Consider the following 24,721-nt stretch of genomic DNA (forward strand, 5'->3'; position numbering starts at 1 on the left):
TTACGAACTCTTTTAATTTTAATTTTGCACATTTAATATCTGTCATGGACATAATTGCATAAAGGAACTACTTGATTTTCAAGCATGGAAGGTGTACAATATCTTAGTTTTCTCTTAAAAAGTATGAGGGACAAATGGAGGTAAAATGTTTTCCTATAGAAAATACTCTCTCCGGAACCATTGACACCTTGCTTATGAATTTGAGTTCAACTATGTTATTTATATTACTATTTAAAGGGCTTTCAAATTGTAAGCCTGGGCTTTAAAGCTAGGCTTGATTATCCACACGTAATTGTGCAAGTACTTTGCTTTTCAAAACTCTACTTTCTTCCAAAGCACTTTTTCATTACATTACCAAAGCTGATTTTAAAATTTTAGCTTCAAAAAGTGCGTTTTAGCTCCTTAAAGTGGAATCAAATGCATACTAAGAATGCGTTTGGGAAGGGTTGAAACGCATAGCGTCTGCGTTTCAGCCCCTTCCTTTTTTTCTTTTTCTTTTTCTCTGGACGCGCTTTGTTCGCTGTTCATTGGCCATGAACAATGATTTTAGGCAAATGAACAGTGATTTTTACCCATTAAAAAATTACTTTGCTACAGTGTTTTTCAGTTTTCAGTTTCAGCTACATCCAAACGGACCCTAAGTCTGGATTCTAATCCAAGCCATCTAAGCCATGAACTCTTAAGACATGGTTATCTCAAAATATTCCTAACCTGATCACTTACAACTTTTTAGTTAGGGGCATAAATTCGTAAAATAAATTCTCACAACTTAAAACCTTCTACTAAACTCACTTTCTCAACCTTTACAATCTCTCTCTTCTCCTTACTTTTTTGTTTTTCTTTACGCTTCTCTCATATTTTTTATTTCTTGCCATATCTTCAGTGGTGACTCCAGGAATTTTGTCCAGGGTGTTCCTATTCCACTTTGAAAAATTTTTGGGTCATTTCGGTCTATTTCAGGTGTTTCGGGACATTTCGGTAAATACCGGCCGAAATTCAAAATTTGGTAAGCATAAAGTTTGTACTTAAAAAAAAAAAATTCTTAAAACCAAAACAAATTTGCATTCTATACATTGAAAAACCTCAAAAGGAAAAAAAAATAAAAAAAATAAAAAGAAAAGAAATTAATGAACAAAGGTACTGGTATAATAAACTATAAGTTCATTTGAAATATTAATAAAATTATTAATTATTGTTGTTTAGTTGTTTCTTAAATTTGTTTGTCTTTTATAAACTATAATTTGTTGTATTGTTGTTTCATTAATTATTAAATTATTAATTGTTGTTTAGCCTAACATAATTTAATTTGTTTGTCTTTTATAATGTATTAGTTAATTAAATTATTAATTATTGGTGTTTAGTTACTTTATTCATTTTTTTTACTAATTATTAGGAGTCTAGCATACACCCCACTGTGTATGCTAGACTCCTTTTTTTTTACTAATTATTAGGAGTCTAGCATACACCTCACTGCATGCCTTTTAGTTCAAAATTTGTTTGGCATAAAATTTTTGAGAGTATTTCTGAAATTGCTTGAGGGTGTCCCTATTTTTTTTTTAAAGGTAAATAAATAAAAAAATTAAATTATTATATATATATAAAAAAAAAAAAATTCAAGCCAGGGTGTTCCTAGGAACACCCTGGCTTCTGAGTGGCGGTGCCACTGCATATCTTCAGAAAATTTTCATATATGTCGGATTGGTTTATATAGCTTTGTGTCCATATTTTCGTTGGTTTTTCTTAGTTTCCCATTTGGTGCAGTTTCATTTGGACAAACCATAAATGTACAAAGAGTAACGTCTTTGTTTCGTCGAGCTTGCATTGGGTGTCATGATGCAGGCAGAAATATAATCTAGCCGGTGATAATCACTTTGCTCATGCAATCCAGATGATTATTATTCTAAATCTGTTACTTCTTTAATCCATTGCTTTTTCATCTTCCTAGAAAGATAACACTTTTTACAAAAGATCTTCAAAGGTAATCTTATCAGAAATCCATTGTTCTGTTTGAAATAGCATGCCTCATGATATATGCAATTTAAAAGGAGCATGAAGACAGAAAAATATGGAAGTATATCAAAGATAAATTAAAATACTACTTTTGGTACGGCTTGCTGAATTTTGGGTCGTTGGTGCCTTGGTAGCACTTGCTTTTCCAGTTCAAAGCAACATGGTTTTGGCATTTGTTGGTGGCATTAATTTGCTGATAAACTAGTGTATCAGCAAATGGCTTCAAACTTTAGTGGAGAGAAGCAGATTTTGTAGTACGAGGAGCAGATTTTGTACATCTGCTCCTCTCCACTAGTGTTTGAAAACGTAAGGGACAAGGTAACTAGGGCCGGCTCAATAATTTTGAAGATTTTAGGCGAAAATTTTAAATAGTTTATTTTTTAAATTTTAAAATCCAAACTTACACAAATAAAAATTAATTTATTACATGGTTCAATAAATTAGTATCACTATAATACAAATGAGTTGATATAATATACATCAAGTTATTAATTAGTTTGATAATTTATAATAATTGATAAAGTAAGAATTTGCATTAAAAAAAAGTGATAACTTATTAATTAGCATGGGGCTGTGTGGGGCCAGCTTAGCTTAGGCTTATGATGTGTTGGGGCTTGTGGACAAGGTTGCGCGGTGCACATAGCACTATGTAGTCTTGTCCTATCAAGTTGTGTGTATTGTTATTGTGCATTTTAAGATATAATGTGACATTTTTAATGTATTTTATTAACCAATAAAAGTATTTAATTTTTTATGTAATTAAAATATATAGATAAATATATATATAATTTTTTTTACAAGTGGGGGCCTTTTTTTATTTGAGGGCTTTAGGCGATTGCATTAATTGTATCTATTGTTCAGCCGCCCCTGAAGGTATTTGAACGGGAATTTGATATGTTCGTTTTTATCTTTATTTATGCATTCGATAATTTTGATTAAAAAATATTAAAAAAAAAGGTAGATGAAGATGTGGAATTTGATTTTTTTTTTCTTTCCACTCTATGCTCTTTTTTTTTTCCAGTAAATATTAATAATTTGCATCCATTATAATTTGAGATTACTACATTTTTCAATCACAAAAATACTTAGGGGTGTGATGAAAAAATTATTTCACCCACAAATGCATAACACTCACTACATTTATAATTATTTCATGTGATTGAAAAATGTGGTAATCCTAAATTATAATAGATGCAAATGATTAATCTTTACTAAAAAAATTATAGAAGATCATAGGGTGTTATATAACTCAGTTTTAATCCACCCAAAACTCAAAAAATGTGAACCCCACCAAAAACTAAATTGTTTGAATATATTTTTTAGTTGAGTTTCCATAACTTAAAACTCAAAATTTTGAGTTGAATTACGAAAATTGAAAACAAAACTTGGATACTTCCAAATTTTGAGTTAAGTATTTCAATGACACTATTGTAGATAACTCAATCATTGTGAAGCCCACATTAGTGTATCGGCAAATCAAATTAGTGTGTGACTATTGGGAGCTAACTCTTTACTCTTTATTTATTTATTTCTTTTAAGGCAACATCTCTTCTTTAAATGGGTCACACTCGCCACCATTTTTGAGTTTAAGACATGAGATATGCATCCAAGATACAAACACAAACAAATATTTTCTAGAGTGAATGAAAAAGTAAAAATCGAGATATAAGTTATAAGAATTGAGTTTGAATTATGAGATTTGAGTTATAGGCATTAAGTTAAGAGTGATGCTGAAACCAAACACCGCTAATGTTATAACACAACATTATCAAGTTGGTCTTAATTCTTACGTTAATTTTGAAAAGACTGGTCCATAATCTATTAGTATAATTCAACTTGCGAATGATCATCGTTTACAACTTACACGGCAGTACAATATCCAATATCAACTATTGGCTGGTGTACATAACCGAATCAGTCATAAAAATTCCCATGCGCTTGCAATCTTTATCTGTGCTTGCAGACGTCTTTGACTTTGTTGTTGACAATCCGTACTGAAAATCTATGTTCACCTTCTAAAGTACTCGTGCAATATGTACTGCAACAACAACAAAAAGTGGGAGGGATTTGTAATATTAATATATTTATGGTCTGTTTGGATGTTTAAAAAAGGAAGGAGAGTAGAGTAGAGGGAAGGGGAGTAATTCAATTACCTTGTTTGGGAGTTTTTTAAGGAAGGAGGGGGAGGGGTTTGGAGGGGTTTGAAGGGGTTTCAACTACTTCCAACCTCCTCATTTTTAATTCCTCCAAATTGGAGAGATTTGGAGGAAGAGTAGAGAGCACATAAAATTATTGATAAAATAAATTACCTAATTTACCCTTATTATATTTATAAAATTACAATGTTAAAAACAAGGAGAATGACTAATTACTCCCTTCCCCCTTACTAATTATAAAAACATCCAAACAAAGTGGAGGGTAATCATTCTCCTCTACTCTCCTCCCCACTACTCCCCTCCCCTCTACTCCCCTCTAATCTCCTCCTTCTCTAAACTCCCAAACAGGCCATTAGGGAAATGGGAAATTTGTGGTGATTACCGTACCTTACACAAAAGAAAAAGTTGCATGATGTGGAACGCATAAACGACTGAGTTGGTTCCCAGGATAACAATGAACGAACTTGGTGCACTACCCAGTTTAGTGCAATTACCCAAAGCAAGCAATGGACATTAAAGCTTCATAAAAAAAAGCAGCCCACTACTTGAGGAGTATGTCTATTTTTCAAACTTTATGCATGATAGAATGATAAAGATGTAAAGTTCTGTTTAAATAAAGTTCTAGCCTCTAGTGATGTTCCAAGGCCAGAAGTATACAATCTTACTTTATACTACAGGGTCAGATTGTCTAGCTTTTACCCCCCAAAAACAAAGATATCTTTTCTTTTTCTTACAACAAGTGGGGGGAAAACAAAGATATCTTTTATCTTTTTATTTTTTATTTCTTTACAATGGAAAACTGAGATTTGATGGGTAATACTATTGAACAACGAGACTTTTAACAGGAAAAAAAATTTATATACTTGGTTATATTTAGTATTCCGGTAAATCCTGATGACTCAGACCTTTGGTAGGGTCTCCATTGTTTCATGATGTTGGATATCAGAGGTGGAATTGCTAGTGGGTTTCTTTTGTTTGGAGTTTTCATCCATCGCAAGCTCGAATTCTGCCAGGCCTGCTAACTGGTCGACTGCATCGGCAATTCCTTCAGTTCTTGCAGCAATCTCAATCAGCAAATATACTAAACTGGCCAGTGGAAAAACCTCCATGAGAGATGGTATGGCAGTTTTTGTTATAGTTTCTTTGTTGGCATCATTGGGAGCTTGTAGTGTTGACACTGTGGGTCCAATGAAAGAATCGGGAAGAGAGTTCAAGGAATCTTGGAGTTTTTGTACAGCTAAGTTCATCTCTTCAATTAGTAAATCTATCTTGGATGATTTGGTGAGAGTTTTCATTGTAATGACCAATTCTTTCAGGACCTCTGAAGAATTGGTGCTCAATAGCATGCATACATCACTGAGATGTTTCTTTAGATAGTCTGGTGCCTGTGGCCAAGCAAAAATATTGTAATTAATATTACAAGAAATTTAAGTAAACAAAATATGATACATAAAACCAAAGTAAAGTGTTTTACCTGAATTTCTGAGTTTATGCAACTGTTGAGAGCCTCAATGCAATAAGCACACTTACGCATTGATGTGCCAATCTTGAGGTATTGTTTCCATGGATGTCGAAAGTTGAATCTGCCATGTGCAGGTTCCCATTTTGCAAGATTGGCCTGTACAATTAAATTAGAAAATTTGTCAAACTGAATACTAAATAGTTATATATCTTATTGCTAGCAAATTGACCCGCTAGGATAGTTAGCAGCCTACCATGACTTCTTCAGTTGCCTTAGAATTAAGCACACATTTGTAGCCTTGCATTCTCTTACTAGGATCTTCCTCATTGCCAAGCTTAGTTTTATCATCTTTGAAGTATTCGCCGACACATCCTGAATTTCAAGTTGACAAAGTGTTTTATGTATAATTTGGTTATGCTTGAATAAGGAGAACTAATTATATATTGAGTGTTTAATCAATGATCTTTGTTGATGCATACCGTCCAGGGAGTCAGCGAGTTTTTCCAGGTTACGAACAATCAAATCGTGAAGCCCACTGCCAGCCCAAATGGGACAGAAGACCATGGTTATAAAAATGCATAAAGAGGTCCCAATGGCAATTGTTGACAATCTTTGGTACGCCATCTCAAACAATTTTTCCACCCGGTAGCCGGAAACTGTAACTAAGCTGAAGGTGAGGATGAAGATCATGGCACCATAGTCGAATCGGGTTTTCACAGAAGGAATAAATCGAGAGAAAGTTGCTACTGAAGCTGAAAATAAGACAAGTGATATATGTGTTAGTATTTTGGGAAGTAGAGAGTAAAGAACTTATCAAATAAGACAAGTAGTGATATGTAAGTATTTTGGGAAGTAGTATATAATAACTAATAAATAGAGAAATTTTCAAAGAAAACACGCACCTAGAACGAAAACTGAAATTCCAATAATTATGGGCTGAAAAGTTTCTCCTGACTTTTCTGCAATCGACTGAACTCCTAAAGCAAGAGATCCAGCAAGAAAAGTTCCTATTGCCCTATTAAAGCATTTACAGAGTGTAGCACCTGCGCCATAATGTTGTTTATGTAAAAAGACTTATAGAAGACAACTAAGAAAATCATAGACATTGAAAGTACTTTGATTACTAAACCATATTTATATATATTTAAAAAATACTAACCTACTGTCGATTCAAAAACAACGACAACAGTCATAACTGCCCACATAGCATTCCCTCCAACACCATCATACAAAGGCCTCATATAGTAAAAACATGATACAATCAAAAGGCACAACCCTAATTTGACACCATGTATGGCCTTTTTAGGTTCAGCAACTCCTAAATTCCAAGCCTTGTATAAGAACCTCCAAATTATCAAAATTGGTCCACAAAGCAGACCTTTTAACCACAACCATGCTTTGTTCACTAGCCGATCAGATTCTGGGAGTAACACGTTCGATGTCCCATCAGGTACATTGATCCTCCATTCCAGTTTCCCTGACACTTGCTTTGCATTTGCCATTTTGGACAAGACTTAGAAAAAAAGAGAATGATGGAAACTAGGAGGTTGGGAAAAAAATGTATGGTTCTAAACCCTGTGATGTTTTGCTAGAGTACTAGGGGGACTTCAATGTCATTCAATGGAAGAGCTAAGCTTTCTTGGCCTGTGTTTTTTGTTTTGGCTAGCTAGGCTATTGTGGTCTACGTACTCACCAATCAAGCATATATATACCGTAGTCAGTGATTAGGTAAATTGTTTAAAATAAATGTCCCTATGAATTTATATTCCTCTTACAAATGTAGAGTAACTTATAAAACTAGTTATGGTCCCGCGCGATGCATGAATTGTGCTTTAAGCTATTATGTGAAAAAATTATATAGAATATCCAAAATATTTTAAAATAATAACATGAAGTAATGCTGCAATAATATGAAAAGATTTTTGTTAAATTAATGTGTAATACAAAATTAAGGGATGGAGAATTTAAACTATAGAGAAAAAGTTACATAAATTAGAAATTAGTTATGATGTGGTGTAATATCTTCTAAAAAAAAAAAGTGGTGTAATAAGTTGATTGTTTTTTTAATCATTTATTATTTGCTGAAATTTTAATCATAATTTTTGTTTCTACATTGGCTTGGAGTTAGCATAAAAAATTTGTAATTTCATGTAAATGTTTAGTTTTTTTTTTGTTGAGAAAAATGTAAATGTTTAGTTGGCTTATGGAAATATTATCTAAAATTTATGATGTCATGTTTTATGTTATTGAAGTATGACAGTGGTAAGTTAAACACTCAGTGAAAATAGTGATATCCTATTAATAGAATTTTATTATAATCCAAATATGTAAAGAAGTTGAGGAGTAAAGCTAGATGAAAAATTATTCTTACAAATCGCTAAATGACAGAATCGCATGATCTCTTACATGATGTTTTTTTCTTTCTTTTATATATATATATATATATGTATATGTATGTATGTATGTATATTCCAAAAAAACCATATAAAATTCTTATATATATATATAATTAGTGCATACTTACAGATAATTAATGTGTATTCACTTCATTGACAAATTCAATGAATTAAAAGTTTTACATAAATGTAAACTTTGATGATGTGGAAGCCTAAATGAGAGAAACTCGACAAATGTGTCACTTGGCAGAACCTCATACTCTCCCATATGAGATCTTTGCTTATATATATATATATATATATATATAGATGTTTTGAGTTGGCAAGGGGGTTTAATACATTAGTGACTGTATAATCTGATCTGCTATTACTGCATCACCAATGGCTTTAGAGGAGAATAGAAGAGAGAACACTGACTAAAAAAAATTAGATGAGATTTTCCCCATGTCCTATAGTGGTTTTAGATAATGAATTCAAAAATCAACCATATGTTGGTGTATTTTTGTCCTTTTAGATAAGTGGATCATTTGTTTTGCACAGATACCCTCTTATTTAATGTCTATTGCAGTGCCCATGAAAAATTACTAAAAAATGAAAAATTATAGAGAAGAACTTATTACAAATGAGGAATTATGAAGGAATTCTTCTAGTCTATCAATGAGAACACTAGTTTTTTTTTTAGGCTGAATTAGGGACCGCTTCAATTTAACGTTAGTGCTTCATTTATACTACTTTCATCAAGAGTATGTTTGTTCACCAAAAGACGTCTTTATTCGTACCAAACAAAATTTTTGTTCACAAAAAGACTCCTAATTGGACGAGTTTTTATCTGTCACTCTTATTATCAAACCAAAAAAATAAGTCCAAATGTATAATAATTAAACGATTTGGACAAACTCTATGTAAGCTACATTAACTCTCCTAATGGAGAAAATACAATGGAGCCTGTCCAAAATCAGTGCTAAATCATTACACCAACACCATAGATTCTTAGCATGTGAGTGGCTTGTTTTGCTTTGTGTAATTAGCATATTACCATGCATTTTTCTTTTTCTTTTTTGGAAAAGTATTGTTTTACACTCTTTGACGTGAAATGTTTCACACAATATCCAAGCCATAGAGAAACTTATAAATTGTTTTTGAGTTGGCAAGGGGGTTTGATACATTAGTGACCGTATAATCTGCTATATTACTGCAGCACCAATGGCTTTAGAGGAGAATAAAAGAGAGAACATGGACTAAAAAATTAGATGATTCTTTCCAGGGTCCTATTGTGGTTTCAGATAATGAATTTAAAAATGAACAGTATGTTGGTGTGTTTTTGTCCTTTTAGACAAGTGGATCATTTGTTTTGCTCAGATACCCTCTTATTTAATCTCTCTTGCAGTGCCCATGGGTTGGAGCAAATTGTAGAATAGAGGGGGCAAAAAAGCATAAACTTTTTTTTAGGGGTTAAAAGAGCATAAACTTGGCACAGTTATAGATACCATTTGCTTGCATTCTAATTGGTAATTGTAAATGAAAAATGTAGAGAAAATTTAGCAACAATGCATAAAAAGAGCTCAGCAGCCAGACTTGTAAAATTTGAGAATTGTAAATTTTTTTGCAATTGTGCTATAATGCCATCCTAAATGTTGGATGACACTGTAGCACAGTCGTAAAAATTATAATATATTTTAATTCCAAAATATCATTGTAGCACTGTAATAGCAGCATAAAAATATATATTATATTATTTTAATGGGTAATTTATATTATTTTAATGAGTATAATAGAAAAATAAAAGTTGGAATGTTGGTTGTGTTGTAAAATGGTATGATATAATTGATAATGTAGCTTTTTAAAATAATAAAATAGAATAGGATGGAAGTTGCGGATGCGAATGCTCTAAGATTACTAATTACAAGAAAAGGTAGCTAGGATTATCGAGAAATCTAAAATAACGGAAGAATTCAACGTCCCTTATGTCATTTTTGTTCAAGTAATATGTAGAGAAAACTTACAATAAAATGAAAAATTACACATAAGAACTTATTAAAAATGAAGAATTATGAAGGAATTCTCTTACTCAATGACCTTCTCTTTAGAAACCCTTTGATGGAGAATACTGGCTTTTTTTTTTAAAGCTAGACTAAGGACCACTCAATTTAACGTTGATTATTTATTTATATTACTTCCATCAAGGAGTATGTCTATTCACCAAAAGACTTCTTTTTTGTCAAACAAAGTGTACGTTCACAAAAAGACTCATAATAAGGTCTTTACCTATCACTCTTATTATCAAAAAAATAAAATAAATATGAATATAAAATAATTAGATTATTCGAATAAACTCTATATGGACCATATTAACTCTCCTCATGGAGGAAATCATATTTCTGAGGCCTCCAAAATCAGTGCTAATTCATCACGCCAACACCATAGCACCTTCGCCTACAATTGGCTAGTTTTACTTTGCATAATCAGCATTCCTATTCATCTTTCCTTTTTTTTTTTTTTTTTTTAAATATTGTTTTACGCTCTTTGATGTGAAATGTTTTATACAATATCCAAACTTTTATATCAGATATCCACATTTTATACATAATATGAAAGAAAGTGAGACAGTCATAGATAGTTAGAAATTTATGCGTGCATGCATGCATGCATGGTTTGAGTTCATTGCTCTCTCTCTCTCTCTCTCTCTCTCTCTCTCTCTCATAAATTTGAGTTCTTGGATAACCATTTCCTTAAGAAAAAGAGGTATTGAATGCCTCAAATCCAATAGTATACTCTTTCTTTTTATTTATGAAAGTGTTCATACTTTTTCACATCATATTCACATTTTACACAATATAAAAGAATGTGAACATAAAGTGAAAGCTTATGGATAGTGTTAAATGTGGGACAATTAATGCTTTTTTTTCTCAATTAAAACAAACTGTTACCCAAGCACTTAAATTTCTTATCTTTTAACTAAAAAAAAAAAGAAAATTCTGGATGTGTAGTGTTGGCTTGAGAGAAGGTGACCAATGAACTAAAATAATGCAAGCACGCGCAAACCTCTGGCCAGCCATGTGACACTGTCTCAACTCTCAATAAAGTACTCGAGAATTCCTATTTTCTCAAACATAGTGCTTTCAGTTATAATATGATCTTAAAAGTCTATGCTCATTTACCTTTAAATTCTTGTTTAGGACAGATGTAGTTTAGGCAATGAAAAATCTTGCTCGTACAAAACATCATTCATTCAATTGTTGTCCAAGTGTTTGTTCTAGTTAAGTTGAAGTTTTAAGATAATACGAGTCAGAGAAACATGATAGGCAGACACTAATATTGGTCGGTTAAATGAGTTGATTTTGATAATGAATAATTAACATTATTCAATTCATATAAATTCAGACCATATATTCAAGAATTTCCCATTATCATGAGTGATCACACCAGAAACCAGAATTATGTTGTGGCTAGCTTTTATTGGTAAGCAGGGGGAGTGACCTAATTTTTTATTTCTCCCTTTAAAGTAAGTTGTGCCGTGCGTACTTTGTTTGTGAGTGTGCCTGACGTAGAGAGAGCGAGATATGACCCAATTTTACCCAGTAGTGTTCACACAAAATATTTTCTTGAGTCGCGACAATGTGTAAGTGACTAATTGTGTATCAAGATTAACATTGTCGAAGTACGGGGTTTCAGTGGAGCACTTAACAAAGCCATGCATGACTATTGGCCATGTAACATGGCTCATGCTTTGAGACAATTAATTACTAAAGTGGCATCAATCTATTAAACTATATATATAATTGAGGATGGGAGATTTGAACCTTAGATAACTTTGTTAAAAACTCTAAAAAGTGTCAATTAAGCTAAAAAATTCTTAACAATATGTTGACATAACTCATGTGGAACTCCTCTTTGTATGAACTAATGCAACATGGTTCACAATTTTGAGTCATGGACCTAGTCGAATGCCCACTAGCAAATAGCGAATGGCTTATGTTTTATATGAAAAGCAATATTTCAAAGTACAATGATGTGAAACTCATATGAGCTACAAAATTCTTAACAGTATGTTGACATAACTCATGTGGAACTCCTCCTTGCATGAACTAATGCAACATGGTTCACAAATTTGAGTCGTGGACCTAGTCAAATGCCCACTAGCAAATAGCGCATGGCTTATGTTTTATATGAAAAGTGAATATCTTTCTGGAAAAGTTATAAGGTATTTCGAAGTATAATAATGTAGTATTCTCTCTTCTTATATAAATGGTGAATCTCAACATGAATTGAATTAACATGAATTATCATTATATGAGAAGGAGAAGTACCAAATCACTATACTTATGGAGTAGTAAATAATTACTCATTCCCATCAGTACATGAAGGTGATTGGATCCATGGGCGCCTAAGAAAGAACAAAATAAGGGCATCAAAAGAGTTATCAAGTATCGGTGATAGGCGACAACATGAGACTCTCTAATGTCTATGTTAGAAATTGTTTCATGATAAAGGAAGTTAGAGTTTCTCTTTTCTTTTTCTGAATGAGTCAATTGTACCCTTACCTTTTACATGTTCCCCTTTTATGGCTGTTGTGAGTGTGAATTTTCTTATTCTTTGTTGGAAATTAAAATTCATAATGCTGTAGAAAATATATCATCTTACACAAGACCCCATGATTTTCATGGTCAAATCCCAAGATTTGTAAGAACACACTAAGGGTATGTTTGGTAACTATTTTTACTCCTTATTTTCTATTTTCAAAAACAATTTTCTATTTTTGAAACTAAAAAACTTGTTTGGTAATTCAAAATGGGCAAAAAACAAAAACTGTTTTTAAAACTCAATTTGTAAAGGAAACTGAAAACATGCAAAAGACTGTTTTCAGTTTCTAATATTTAAAAGTCAATGAAAACACACATTTAATTTAATGAATCTCTCTCATTTAAAGAGTTAACATTAAAGTTCAAATCTTAGTAACAACATATTTTAGTATTTTCTATTTTTTTTTCTTCAAAAAAACTATCTTTTTAATTTTAACTAACCAAACATGTTTTTTATTTCAAAAATACAAGAAATTTGTTTTTTCTTTATATTTCCAAAAATAAGTTTTTTAAAGTAGAAAATAAAAACTGTTACCAAACATAACCTAACCTGAGAGATAAGTCTTTGACATAGCTCGATTTCAAGGATATCCAGCTAGGTTTGCTAGTCAGCTACGTTATTCGGTCTTGGCTTTGTCCCCAAGGTTCCTCATCACCATGTGGTTGAGATGCCACATTATCATTTGGTCATGATCGTACATCACCATCTTGTCGTGGAAAAAATTCACCCTATTATCACTCCATGTTTCTTCTCCCTCACAAGGGGGTGGACCCAGTGGCGAAGCCAGGATTTGACTTCAAGGGGGGAAAAATTTATATATATTATGAACATTCATTAGGACATGTATATGTATATTACTCGATATAAAAAAAATACACATATTTTAGTGATATTTTAATGTAATAAGACCTACATAATTTAAAATAAAATAATAGAATAATACTATTACTTCTTAAAAAATAGGGTATACTATAGAATTGCATATCATAGCCTACCTGCTAACCGATATTAATACCCTAAGAGACCAAGACATGTTGCACTAAAGGAAAAAAAAAAAAAAAAGACGTGTAACACAAGGAGAATATAGCTCAGTTTTCAAAGAATTTAATATCCAGTAGTCACAAGAGTGTTGGTCTCATTCCTAGAGTTTAGATCAAGTTCTCTTCATGTACTCTATATGTTTAGGATTGAAGAAAAAAAAAATGAATCCATCACAATGCAAAATTAGGATATCTCTAAAGTACCTTTTTTTTTTTTGGCAGGCTAGGGGGGCAAGTGCCCCCTCTCAACCCCCTGGCTCCGCCCCTGGGTGGACCCCACAAGTGTAAGGTCCACCCCCTTGTGAGGTAGAAGAAACATGGAGTAGTAACACAGAATACCTTCTTCTTGTCATGGTGCCATGTCATTAAGTAATCTATCAGCTACCTCCCATTCCTAAGCAAAGCTCGATTTCTAGGCTTGGTCTTGGGAATCTTTTGTTTTATGTTTTGGCGACTAATTTTGGGAAATAAGGCCATCGAAAATGGCACGATTTTGTGCCACAATTCGCCACGTAATGAGTTATAATTGGTAAAGGTGTATCCCCACATAGCCCACAAACATTCCTTCACCAGTCACAACTTGCCACGTGGCAAGTTATGACACAAAATTGTACCATTTTTGATAATCTTAGCACAAATCCTAATTTTGCTTGAGAAACACAAATAATGTAGCATTGATGCTTTTATGACACTAGTTTAATGTGATTTGAAATGGACTGCCTTCTTAACTTCTCATGACACATGTGCATCTTCACCCTTCCTCCTTCATGTTGCCGTTTCACTAAGTGCCTTTTCCTTGTTTTGTCCTCCATTAGTACTACTAATGGAGGACAAAACAAGGTACTAATGGAGGACAAAACAAGGAAAAGGCACTCGAATTGTTTTTAATGGTACTAATGGACCATTACCCATTAATTTTTATTTTCTCTTTCTGTCATTTTCTTGAATTGTTTCACTCGAAGACATTCTGCTGGAATTTTTTCATGTGAGGTTCTACTGTGTTTGTGGTCATTTGGGTTATTTTTCAAAATTAACGTCATTTGTGGGTTCCTCTTTGCCCGTATATAGGGTTCTTTGGCCTTCCTTGGGTGAAATTGTTACCGCCCTTTCATAGAGTTAGAGTTCACAATGCACATATCACCCTTAATCATCGATTCATTTTGTTGGATTCTAATTTTGAGTCTTTTAGGGTGTTGTCAGGTCCACTCAATGACATAGGTCTACTTGTGTTAAATGACACCCTTAGTTTATGCACCGAAAAAAAGGTATTTCATTTTGTGCAATGATGGGTGGGAGTCCCTTGATTGGGACAGGATCAAGTTCATTCATTTTCATAGATTGTGAGGAACTCCCTCCAAGGCTAATTAGCTATCGCGGGATACTTCAATGTTCTTTACTTGGGTGTCACTTTTTATTGACTCTTGGTATTCCCTTTGCAGCGCTTGACAAGCACAAGTTGAACAATGCTAAGCTTCAATAGATCGAACAAGCACCTTTAATAACGAGAATAATAATATAGTGGGGAGCAATCCCAACATGAAGACTTCCAAGATGACCTTCTCAACCAGTTTTTTTACATGGAGTGCATCCCTATTGAATGGTTCCATGTAGCCTCTTAGCAACTCTTTTTATTACTAATTGTAGGGAAATTTAGACCCCAATTGATAGAATTAACTAATTTTAAAGCTAAGTTGTTAATTAGATCAATTATGATTAGTCCTTGGTTAAACAATCTATTAGGGTCATATTTTCTATGTATTAGCATATCCTTTGACAAAATGCATTTTATTTGTAATTGGATAGATTTAAGATGAGTTTAATGTATCAAGAAGTATGTTGCACAAGCATAACAAGTTGTATCATTAAAGGCATGAAGATTGAACCAAAAAACAAGTGAAGAAAAGCTAAAACAGTGAACCTTGACACTAGTCTCAATACAAGCTCGACACTAGTATCTATCGAGACTTAATAAAGAATTCTCGACACAAGCTCGATATATCGAAATCTAGGATTTTAGAATTCTCAGATCTAAATTTGTGCCCATGATGACTTGGATTGCTAGGGTTTCTTTCAGTAAACCTCTAGACTATATAAAAGTTTTATTTTAAAGTCATCAAAAATACAAAGACTCAATTAGAGAACTCATGCACTCTGTGAGAAGCTACTGTATTTTATGTGTCTTAGGGTTTTGTAACTAAGTGCTTCCAAATCTTCAACGTGTTTTGGAGCAAAGAACTTTGCAACTAACAAAAGTCAATCAATTGTTGAGAGTTAGTCACGTACTGACATCTGTGCAAAGGAAGAATTCTCTACAAGATCAAGTCCAATTAGGGATTAAAGCACATTTTCAACTGTAGATTGGTATTTTGGGATAGTCCAGGGTAATAGTAAGATTTTTTTATACTTGTGACCGCTTGATTCTTGATTAGTGGATTTTTGGAGTTGTGACTTGAAAATCACTTGATGGGGTTTTTGCCTTGTGAAAGGCTTTTCCCATTCGTCAATAAATCACCATATTTATTTATTTTCCACTGCACTTAGTTTATTTGGTGATTTATCGGTGCTTCCATGATTTGCATGTAATTTGACCTAATTAATAAACCGAGGTTAATCTATAACCCAAACAATCAAACATCAATATTGTGCGCATCATGACAGTAAATAAGATAAGATATGATGGTCTAAGAAAACCAATGAAATAAACTAGTTTCACTAAAAAAACCTGGGGGTAAACCCTCCTAAAAGACAATTCACTATAATAAGGAGAAGTTATTTTTTGCACAAATTTCCCATCACCATAGGGGTCCTTTTCTTTAAGGCCTCCATAACCCCATCTAACCTGTGCTATATCTCTTGAAGTTTTTCATCAACCTTGCTCATGGCCTCCAATTCTTCCATCAGCTTGTCCTTCTGGCTTGTCAACCACAGTTGCTTTGGTCTTTTATTACACTTCCCCCCTCTTTGCAATGAGGTGGGTGGTCATATTTAAGATGTGTCATGGTATTTTGTCCTTTGTGATAGTATGTGACACATGAAATCTTTGTTGGAGGATTTTACAAATATTTTGCGTCAATTCGTGCATTTGTTGTTTGAGTGCAGCCATCATTTTTTACAAAAAAATAATTTAAGGGTCCTTATAATTGCCTTGGGTTTGTAGCCTTGCCCCTCGTCACTCTAGTGTCTATGGATCTAGTCATACCATATAATTGTTGTCTTAAAAAATTTGGTCATTCCACAAATGATGCCTACTAATGATGCAATTGATCACACAAGTTGACCTAGATCCACAGACATCTATAAGAAGGCATAAAAGGAAATTAGAGCATCCACATTGGTGGTGCTAAATAGCTATATTACTATTTTTAGCACTACTAAATATCAAAATATGCTTTGCAATGGTGGAGTCAAATCTATATTTTTTGACTCCATAGCTATAGTACACAACTACTTTTGGCTATGCACTGTAGCTGAAAGGTAATTTTTTTAATTGTGCGTGTACACTACTTTTAATTATTTTACTCATTTTTATTTTTATTTTCCTTCTTTCTTCTGCGTTTCATTTTTCCTCCGTTCATTTGTTCTCCCTGTCTATCTCCTCACTCCCTCAATCCTCCACGCCGATTTGCACGAGCCTAGCCGCCATAGACCCATCGTCGCCGACCCATGCTCCACCTTCAACCCACGCTGACCCATCTCGACCTCTTTTCTCTATTTTCGGCGTTTGTGCTTGTGTTTTGGCATGGATTTTGGGCTATGTTTGTGTTTCGGGCATGGGTATCAGTTTGGGTTTATGTTTCGGGCATGGGTTTCAGCATTTCTCATGTTTTGGACGTGGGTTTTCAGCCTCTTGATTTGTGTTTCGGGCTGGGTTTTTGCTAGTTGTTGTCAATTTGTGGGTTTCGACCTCTCAATTTGTGTTTCTGATCTGAGTTGTTGTCGATCTGCTCTTTTTTCTGGTTTTTCTACATTCTTTTTTTGTTCTTCACCGGTTTTTGATGGGCATTGGTTACAATGGTGGGGTTGCCGCTGTACAATGATTTTTGTGGCTTTGATGGTGGTTGTGGTTGTGTTTTGGCGGTGGAATGAAATAATATTTTATTGTAGTATTTATATTATTTTATTGTGTTAAAAACTATAGTAAAACCATTAATGTTGGATGTTTTGTAATGTGAGAAGGTAAAATAGATGAAGTAGTTTTTTGTGGTGCCAAATAACTAAAAAAATAGCTCCACCATTGTGGATGGTCTTAAAAGAGCCATCGAGAAATGTCTGTGGGGGACTATTCGATACATGGTCAGAAATTGACTTGTTTGTGAAGAAAGGATGCTAGGTTTTTTTTTTTTTAATTTTTAAAAAGAGTTAATCATACCTATACCTTTTTCATGTTCCCCATTTTTCAGTTGTTGTGGGTGGGAGTGATTTTCTTTTTATTCTTTGTTGAAGATTTATCAAAGTGAAGATGAAAATGAACACAAGGAAGCAACAAGAGCAGAGTTTACAAGAGCATTGGAGTCTAATCAGGACAAAATCTCTGCATAAACGACTTGAAATAGTACTTGTACTGTGTATATACGACTTGTAGTTTTTGATGCTTGATTTAATGATTGTAAGTGATGGCACGTGGGAGTGGTAGTTATTACTATATGTGCACGTGTAGAGTTAGTTGCTGTTCTGTTAGTAGCAGTAAGTCTAATAGGCGTGTTTACTTTGTGTATATAATACTTTGTATATTTCCTTTTACTAATTAATCAAATACAAAATTCTTTCTTCCATTTCTTGATATGATATCAAAGCAAATTCCCAAATCTTTCTAGGGTTTTGCATTTTCTTTCTTCAATTTTCTCAATTTCTTCTTTAATTTTCTTGAGAAAACACACTATGTTTTGAGAAATTTTCCTTTTCTTGCCAATAATGGCTTCTACTGCAACTACTACAACCACAAATGGTTCTGCCAATGGATCTGCACTTGAGAATCCATCATCTTCTTTGCAAGATTCTCCAATGGATGATCCCCTATTCTTGCATCATGTTGAGAATCCAGGGTTAGTACATGTCGCACAGCCCTTGACTGGTGGAGAAAACTACTCTGCTTGGGCTAGAGCTGTGAGGAAGACTTTGCTCACCAAGAACAAATTGAGTTTCATTGATGGGACTTTGACTCTCTCATCACCATTGGTGTCTATTTCTTCATTTGTACAAGCGTGGATTAGGTGTGATAATATGGTTGGGACCTAGTTGACCAATTTTGTTTCTTCGAAGCTTCAAACAAGCATCATATATGAGGACACTGCCTTAGAAATTTGGAAAGACTTGAAGAATTTTTTTGCCCAAACCAATGGACCAAGGGTTTTCAATCTTCAAAAGGAAATTGCAGAATTACATCAAGGTGAGATGTCCATTACTGATTTCTTTACCCAATTGAAGGTGTTTTGGGATCAATTACAGAATTCTAGTCCTTTCCCTTAATGCACTTGTGGAAAGTGTGACTGTAATATCAACAAAAGGCTTAATGATTTACAAATCAGAGAGTTTGTGATGAAATTTCTAATGGGATTGAATGATTCTTTCTCCCAAGTTAGGACCCAAGTGTTGCTTATGGATCCAATTCTATCTATTAGCAAGGTATATTCTTTGCAAATTCAAGAAGAAACACAAAGATTACATACTTCAGGTGTTAAAGTTGATTCTACTATATTAGCTACTAAAGTACCAATTGATCATATTAATCTTGGTTCCAATCTTGTTAATTCTGGTGGGAAAGTTAAGGAGAGACCTGTCTATACTCATTGTGGTAAGACTGGTCATACTATAGATAAATGCTACAAGTTGCACGGGTTTCCACCAGGTTTCAAATTTAAGAATAAGCCTTCTATGGCATACCAAGTATCCTCAAGTTCAAGTTCAGACTTTGCTTCTTCAATGCATCAGCCTTCTGCCTTTACACTTGAGCAGTGTCAGCAGCTATTGGCTTTGTTAAGTGCTTCCAATTCATCTCTTGCAATAACCACTCCAACATCAGAAGCATCAATGGCTAATGTAGCTTCTTATTCCAACACTACCAATGTGGCAATGGCAGATATTGATTTCTCTCATAGTGTTTTTGCTGCACATGTGATTAATAGAAGAGCTTATAGTTCTACTACTTTGGATACTGGTGCCATTGACCCTTTTGTATGTTCAATTGACTTGTTAACTTCAATTATTGCTTCTAGGCAGTCTTTGGCTCAATTGTTTAATGGGGAATTAGCACAAGTAACTCATGTTGGGATTGCTGTTTTGTCATCTTGTCTTATCCTAAAAAATGTTCTTTATGTTCCCTCTTTTACCTTTAATCTCTTATTTGTTAGCACTTTGACTCATTCTTAGCCATATTGCCTTGTTTTCCTATTTGCTTATTGTTTTCTTCAGGACCTTACCTCTTGGAAAACGATTGGGGTAGGCAAGGCACTTGATTGTTTATATCTGTTGCAGTCTAACAATCTTCAGCATTCTTCTACTTCTTCTCTTGCTGCCTTCTTAGTTGCTTACAACATTAGTAATGTTTTTAGTCCTTTTGTTGCAGCAAGTTCCACTCATGTTGATCACTCTTCTTCCTCTCTCTGGCATGCCAGATTAGGTCACCCCTTGACATCAAACTCAATGCTTTATGTCATGTAATTCCTTCTTTAAAACATTCATGTAATAAAGATTGTCAAATTTGTCCTATGGCAAAACTTAAGAGATTGCCCTTTTCCTTTTCATAACAATATCAATAATTGTGCATTTGATTTGGTTCATATGGATGTATGGGGACTACATTCAACTCCTACTTTGGATGGCTTCAAGTAGTTTTTTTTAACTATTGTAGATGATGCTACAAGAGCTACATGGTTATTCTTAATGAAGTCTAAATCTGAAGTTAGGCAATTATTTTCTTCTTTCTATACTATGGTTCATACTCAATTTGGCCTAAAAAAATCAAAGCGATTAGGGCTGATAATGCTAAGGAATTTGATATATTTGATTTTCTTAATTCTCATGGAATTATTCATCAGCATAGCTATGTTTACACTCCATAATAAAGTTCTGTTGTGGAGAGGAAACATCAGCACCTTCTTTCAATAGCTAGAGCTTTACAAATTCAATCCCAGGTTCCTCTTAAGTTTTGGGGTGATTGTATTCTACATGCTGCCTACCTTATTAACAGGCTACCTTCTCCTTTATTGCATGATAAAACTCCTTTTGAACTTCTTTTCCACAAGGTTCCAGATTACAATCATCTTAAGGTTTTTGGTTGCTTGTGTTTTGCCTCAACCATTGCTCATACAAGAACCAAATTCTCTCGAAGGGCAAGGAAATGTGTCTTTCTTGGTTTTCCTTACAATGTTAATGGTTATAAAGTCTTTGACCTTAAGTCTCATACTATTTTTGTTTCTAGGGATGTTATATTCCATGAGCATGTTTTTCCTTTTGTTTCAAATTCTTGTGGTTCCGTCCAATATTCTGTTTTGCCCTTACCCTATGTTCTAGTTGTCAATCTTATGTTTGATCCTATTCTTTCATCCAATCTTCTTCCTCATCTGCTGTTCCTCTTGAATCAATCATTCATATTCATCATTCCCTTGAAGATGATTTGCTTGATGAGGTACCTACAGAACCTCCTGACCCAGTTCTTGATCCTAGTACTCTTAAAAAGTCTTCTAGGACTGTCAAACCACCTTCTTATTTACAAGCTTACCACTACAACCAGGCATCCACTATCCTTGCTGCCACTCCTCCTTAATCAGGTACTTCCCATCCTCTTTCATCTCATGTTTCTTATCACCATCTCTCTCCTTCTTACAAATTTTTCTATTGCTCCATTTCTTCCCTTGTTGAACCAACTTATTTTTTCCAAGCTGCTTCTGACCCCAAATGGCAAGAGGCTATGGCTGCTGAAATAGCTGCACTTGAGTCTAATAATACTTGGACATTGACCCATTTACCTGCTGGTAAGAAACCTATTGGGTGTAAGTGGGTTTATAAAATTAAATACAGGGCTGATGGTTCAATTGATAGGTACAAGGCACGGTTGGTTACTAAGGGATTTACACAGAAAGAGGGTGTGGATTATTTTGAGACCCTTTCCGCTGTGGCCAAAATGGTTTCTGTCAAGGTACTTATTGTTGTGGCTGTAATTCAGGTTTGGTTTCTCAGTCAATTGAATGTGAATAATGTGTTTCTTCATGGTGATTTGGATGAGGAAATGTATATGGCTCTTCCACAAGGGTTTCATAACTAAGGGGAGGTAGTTTGCAAGCTAAATAAGTCTTTTTATGGCCTTAAACAAGCTTCTAGGCAATGGTTTGCCTAGTTTTCTAGTATTTTACTTCAGCTTGGTTTCAATCAGTCCAAAGCTAATTATTCTTTGTTTACTAGAAGGCAAGGTGATGTTTTCATGATTTTGTTGGTGTATGTGGATGACGTCTTAATAGCTTATAATAATAAGGTTAAAATAGACAGGTTCAAGATTTTGCTAGATGAGAAGTTTAAGCTAAAGGACCTAGGTGACTTGAAGTACTTTATTGGATTGGAGGTTGCTAGATCAGATAAAGGAATTGCAATTTGTCAAAGAAAGTACACACTTGAGGTTCTTAATGATGCTAGTATACTTGGGTGTAAGCCGGCAAAGACACCTATGGAGCAGAATCTCAACTTAGTAAGTTGGAGGGAGAAGAACTTAAAGATCCAAGTAGTTATAGAAGATTAGTAGGCAGGTTATTGTATCTGACAATCACAAAACTAGACATCACTTTTGCCGTCCACAGACTTAGTCAGTACATGTCTAGACCAAGAAAACCACATTTGGATGCAGCTTATAGAGTATTGCAATACTTGAAAGATGAACCAGGGAAGGGTCTTATGTTTTCCTCTAAAACAGATTTACACTTGAAGGGATTTGCAGATGCTGATTGGGCTTCTTGTACTGAAACAAGAAGATCTGTGACAGGTTATTGTGTCTTCATTGGTAACTCTTTGGTGTCCTAGAAATCAAAGAAGCAATCTACAGTCTCAAGATCCTCAGCAGAAGTTGAGTACAGGGCCATGGCAATTGCCACATGTGAGTCGGTGTGGATTTTACATTTCCTCAAAGACATTGGGGTTAAACATAATAGAGAGACATTGTTGTTTTGTGACAGTCAAGCAACACTGCATATTGGTTCTAACCCTGTATTCCATGAGAGGACAAAGCATATTGAGATAGATTGCCATGTGGTCAAGGAGAAGGTTTTGGAAAGGGTTATTAAGTTGAATCATGTTAGGACTCATTGCCAATTAGCAGACATGCTTACCAAAGCTTTGGGTTACAATCAATTTTCCAATCTTGTTTACAAGTTGAGATTGATAAATATACATACATCCTCTACTCTTGAGGGAGAGTATTAAAGTGAAGATGGTAATGAACACAAGGAAGCAACAAGAGCAGAGTTTACAAGAGTATTGAAGTTTGATCAGAACAAAATCTCTGCATAAACGACTTAAATTAGTACTTGTACTGTGTAAATCTTTCCAATCTTGTAGTTTTTGATGCTTGATTTAATGATTGTAAGTGATGGTAGGTGGGAGTGGTAGTTATTGCCATACGTGCACGTGTAGAGTTAGTTGTTGCTCTATTAGTAGCAATAAGTCTGATAGGTGTGTTTACTCTGTGTATATAATACTTTGTATCTTTCCTTTTACTAATTAATCAAATACAAAATTCTTTCTTCCATTTCTTGATAAGATTGAAATACAAAATGCCCTAGAAAAATTTTCTTCTTAAACGTGAACCATGATTTTTGTGATTAGACCTCAAGGTTTGCAAGATATAGCCGAGGGTAAGTCTTTGAGGTAGCTTGATATTGAGGTGGTCAGGCTGGGTTCGCAAATCAGCCCCTTTTCTTAGTCTCATTTTGTGTATCAGGTTCCACATCACCATCTAGCAGAAATTTCACGTATTACCATCTTATTAAGGTGCCATGCCAATAATTAAGTTACCTATCAAAAATTAATATATGTCATTCGTAAGTCTGATAACCATAAATGTGAATGTGAAATATTAAGATAAAAAATAAAATTTATAAAGAAACCACAAAAATTACTAGTCTTGTGTGGATTACATGATTGGGAAATGAAAACTACCTCCATAGTTATGACTTATATATGAAAAGAATAATTATGATTATTCAAACAAACGACATTTGATTATATATTAACTAAAATCTTTACTTTTATCCCCATATAAGAGTTGTTGTAAGTTGGTCTCTTCAAGCAAGTAGGTCTTTTCAATCCTCATATTATAATATTTTATTTCATTTGAATCATTTCATTAATTATTATAAACCTATTATCATGATCCTATTAATTGAGACATTATTAAACCCACTAACTAGCAATCACTTTCTTTGAAAATTCTGCTAAAAGAATGTAGTGCATTAGCATAAAAAATTTGACCTTAGCATTAGCATAAAAATGGGAAGAAGTTCCTGATGACTCGGCAACTGCTCTAATAGTAATAATAATAATTAAATATATATATATATACACACACACACAAACACATAATGCTGCTTCAAAGATATCCACTATGGGTTTTTTGTTCTGGTTTTTCAAAATCACATACTTGACACTGTCGTGATAACATTTTTTATTATTTTAATTATTATAATTCTGATGGCAAAATTAGGTATTGGGGAATGATAGCCTCCACTATTGCGTTCTTAGCAGATTTAATTTGGTATGTGATAATGACTTAATATGAATATAAGATGGATTGCGCTTAGGTCATCCCATTAAAATAAAATGTTTTGAAAAGAGACCTAAATTATCAGATATAGGCTGGCTTACTTACAAGTAGTGTTTCCACCCATAAGTGATTTTCTCTGTTATGCTTGATAATCACGGACAACTTTTGCTAGTCACAATGTTATAATCACTATTCTGATAGCTTTCTTTTTTCCTAATTAATTTTTAATATTTTAGTTTTAAATGGCAAAATTAGGTCATGATGTAAAACCCCTCTAGCTTTCCAATGATATCATCCTCTATTGCATATTCTTAACTGATGATAGGATTGAT

General features: G+C 33.7%; 1 protein-coding gene across 1 annotated transcript; it reads right to left on the reverse strand.

The window, feature by feature from the left end:
* Positions 1-5,002: 5,002 nt before the first annotated feature.
* On the reverse strand, positions 5,003-7,277 carry LOC142641708 (aluminum-activated malate transporter 10-like). The gene is made up of 6 exons (XM_075816185.1): positions 6,788-7,277; positions 6,531-6,671; positions 6,108-6,380; positions 5,882-6,000; positions 5,641-5,784; positions 5,003-5,551 (listed from the first exon to the last, which is right to left on the reverse strand). Exons 1-6 carry the CDS (start codon positions 7,128-7,130, stop codon positions 5,066-5,068), a joined length of 1,506 nt encoding a protein of 501 aa, XP_075672300.1. The 5' UTR covers positions 7,131-7,277; the 3' UTR covers positions 5,003-5,065.
* Positions 7,278-24,721: the final 17,444 nt, after the last annotated feature.

The sequence above is a fragment of the Castanea sativa genome, chromosome 6 (genome assembly GCF_040712315.1).
Source record: "Castanea sativa cultivar Marrone di Chiusa Pesio chromosome 6, ASM4071231v1".
NCBI lineage: Eukaryota > Viridiplantae > Streptophyta > Magnoliopsida > Fagales > Fagaceae > Castanea > Castanea sativa.

Excerpts from the sequence above, each read along its gene's own strand:
- LOC142641708 (XM_075816185.1), bottom strand. The coding sequence starts at position 7,130 with ATGGCAAATGCAAAGCAAGTGTCAGGGAAACTGGAATGGAGGATCAAT. Across the intron at positions 6,672-6,787 it reads TGTTTTTGAATCGACAGTAG|GTGCTACACTCTGTAAATGC; the intron begins GTTAGTATTTTT and ends ATTATGGCGCAG. Across the intron at positions 5,552-5,640 it reads GCATAAACTCAGAAATTCAG|GCACCAGACTATCTAAAGAA; the intron begins GTAAAACACTTT and ends GCTTGGCCACAG.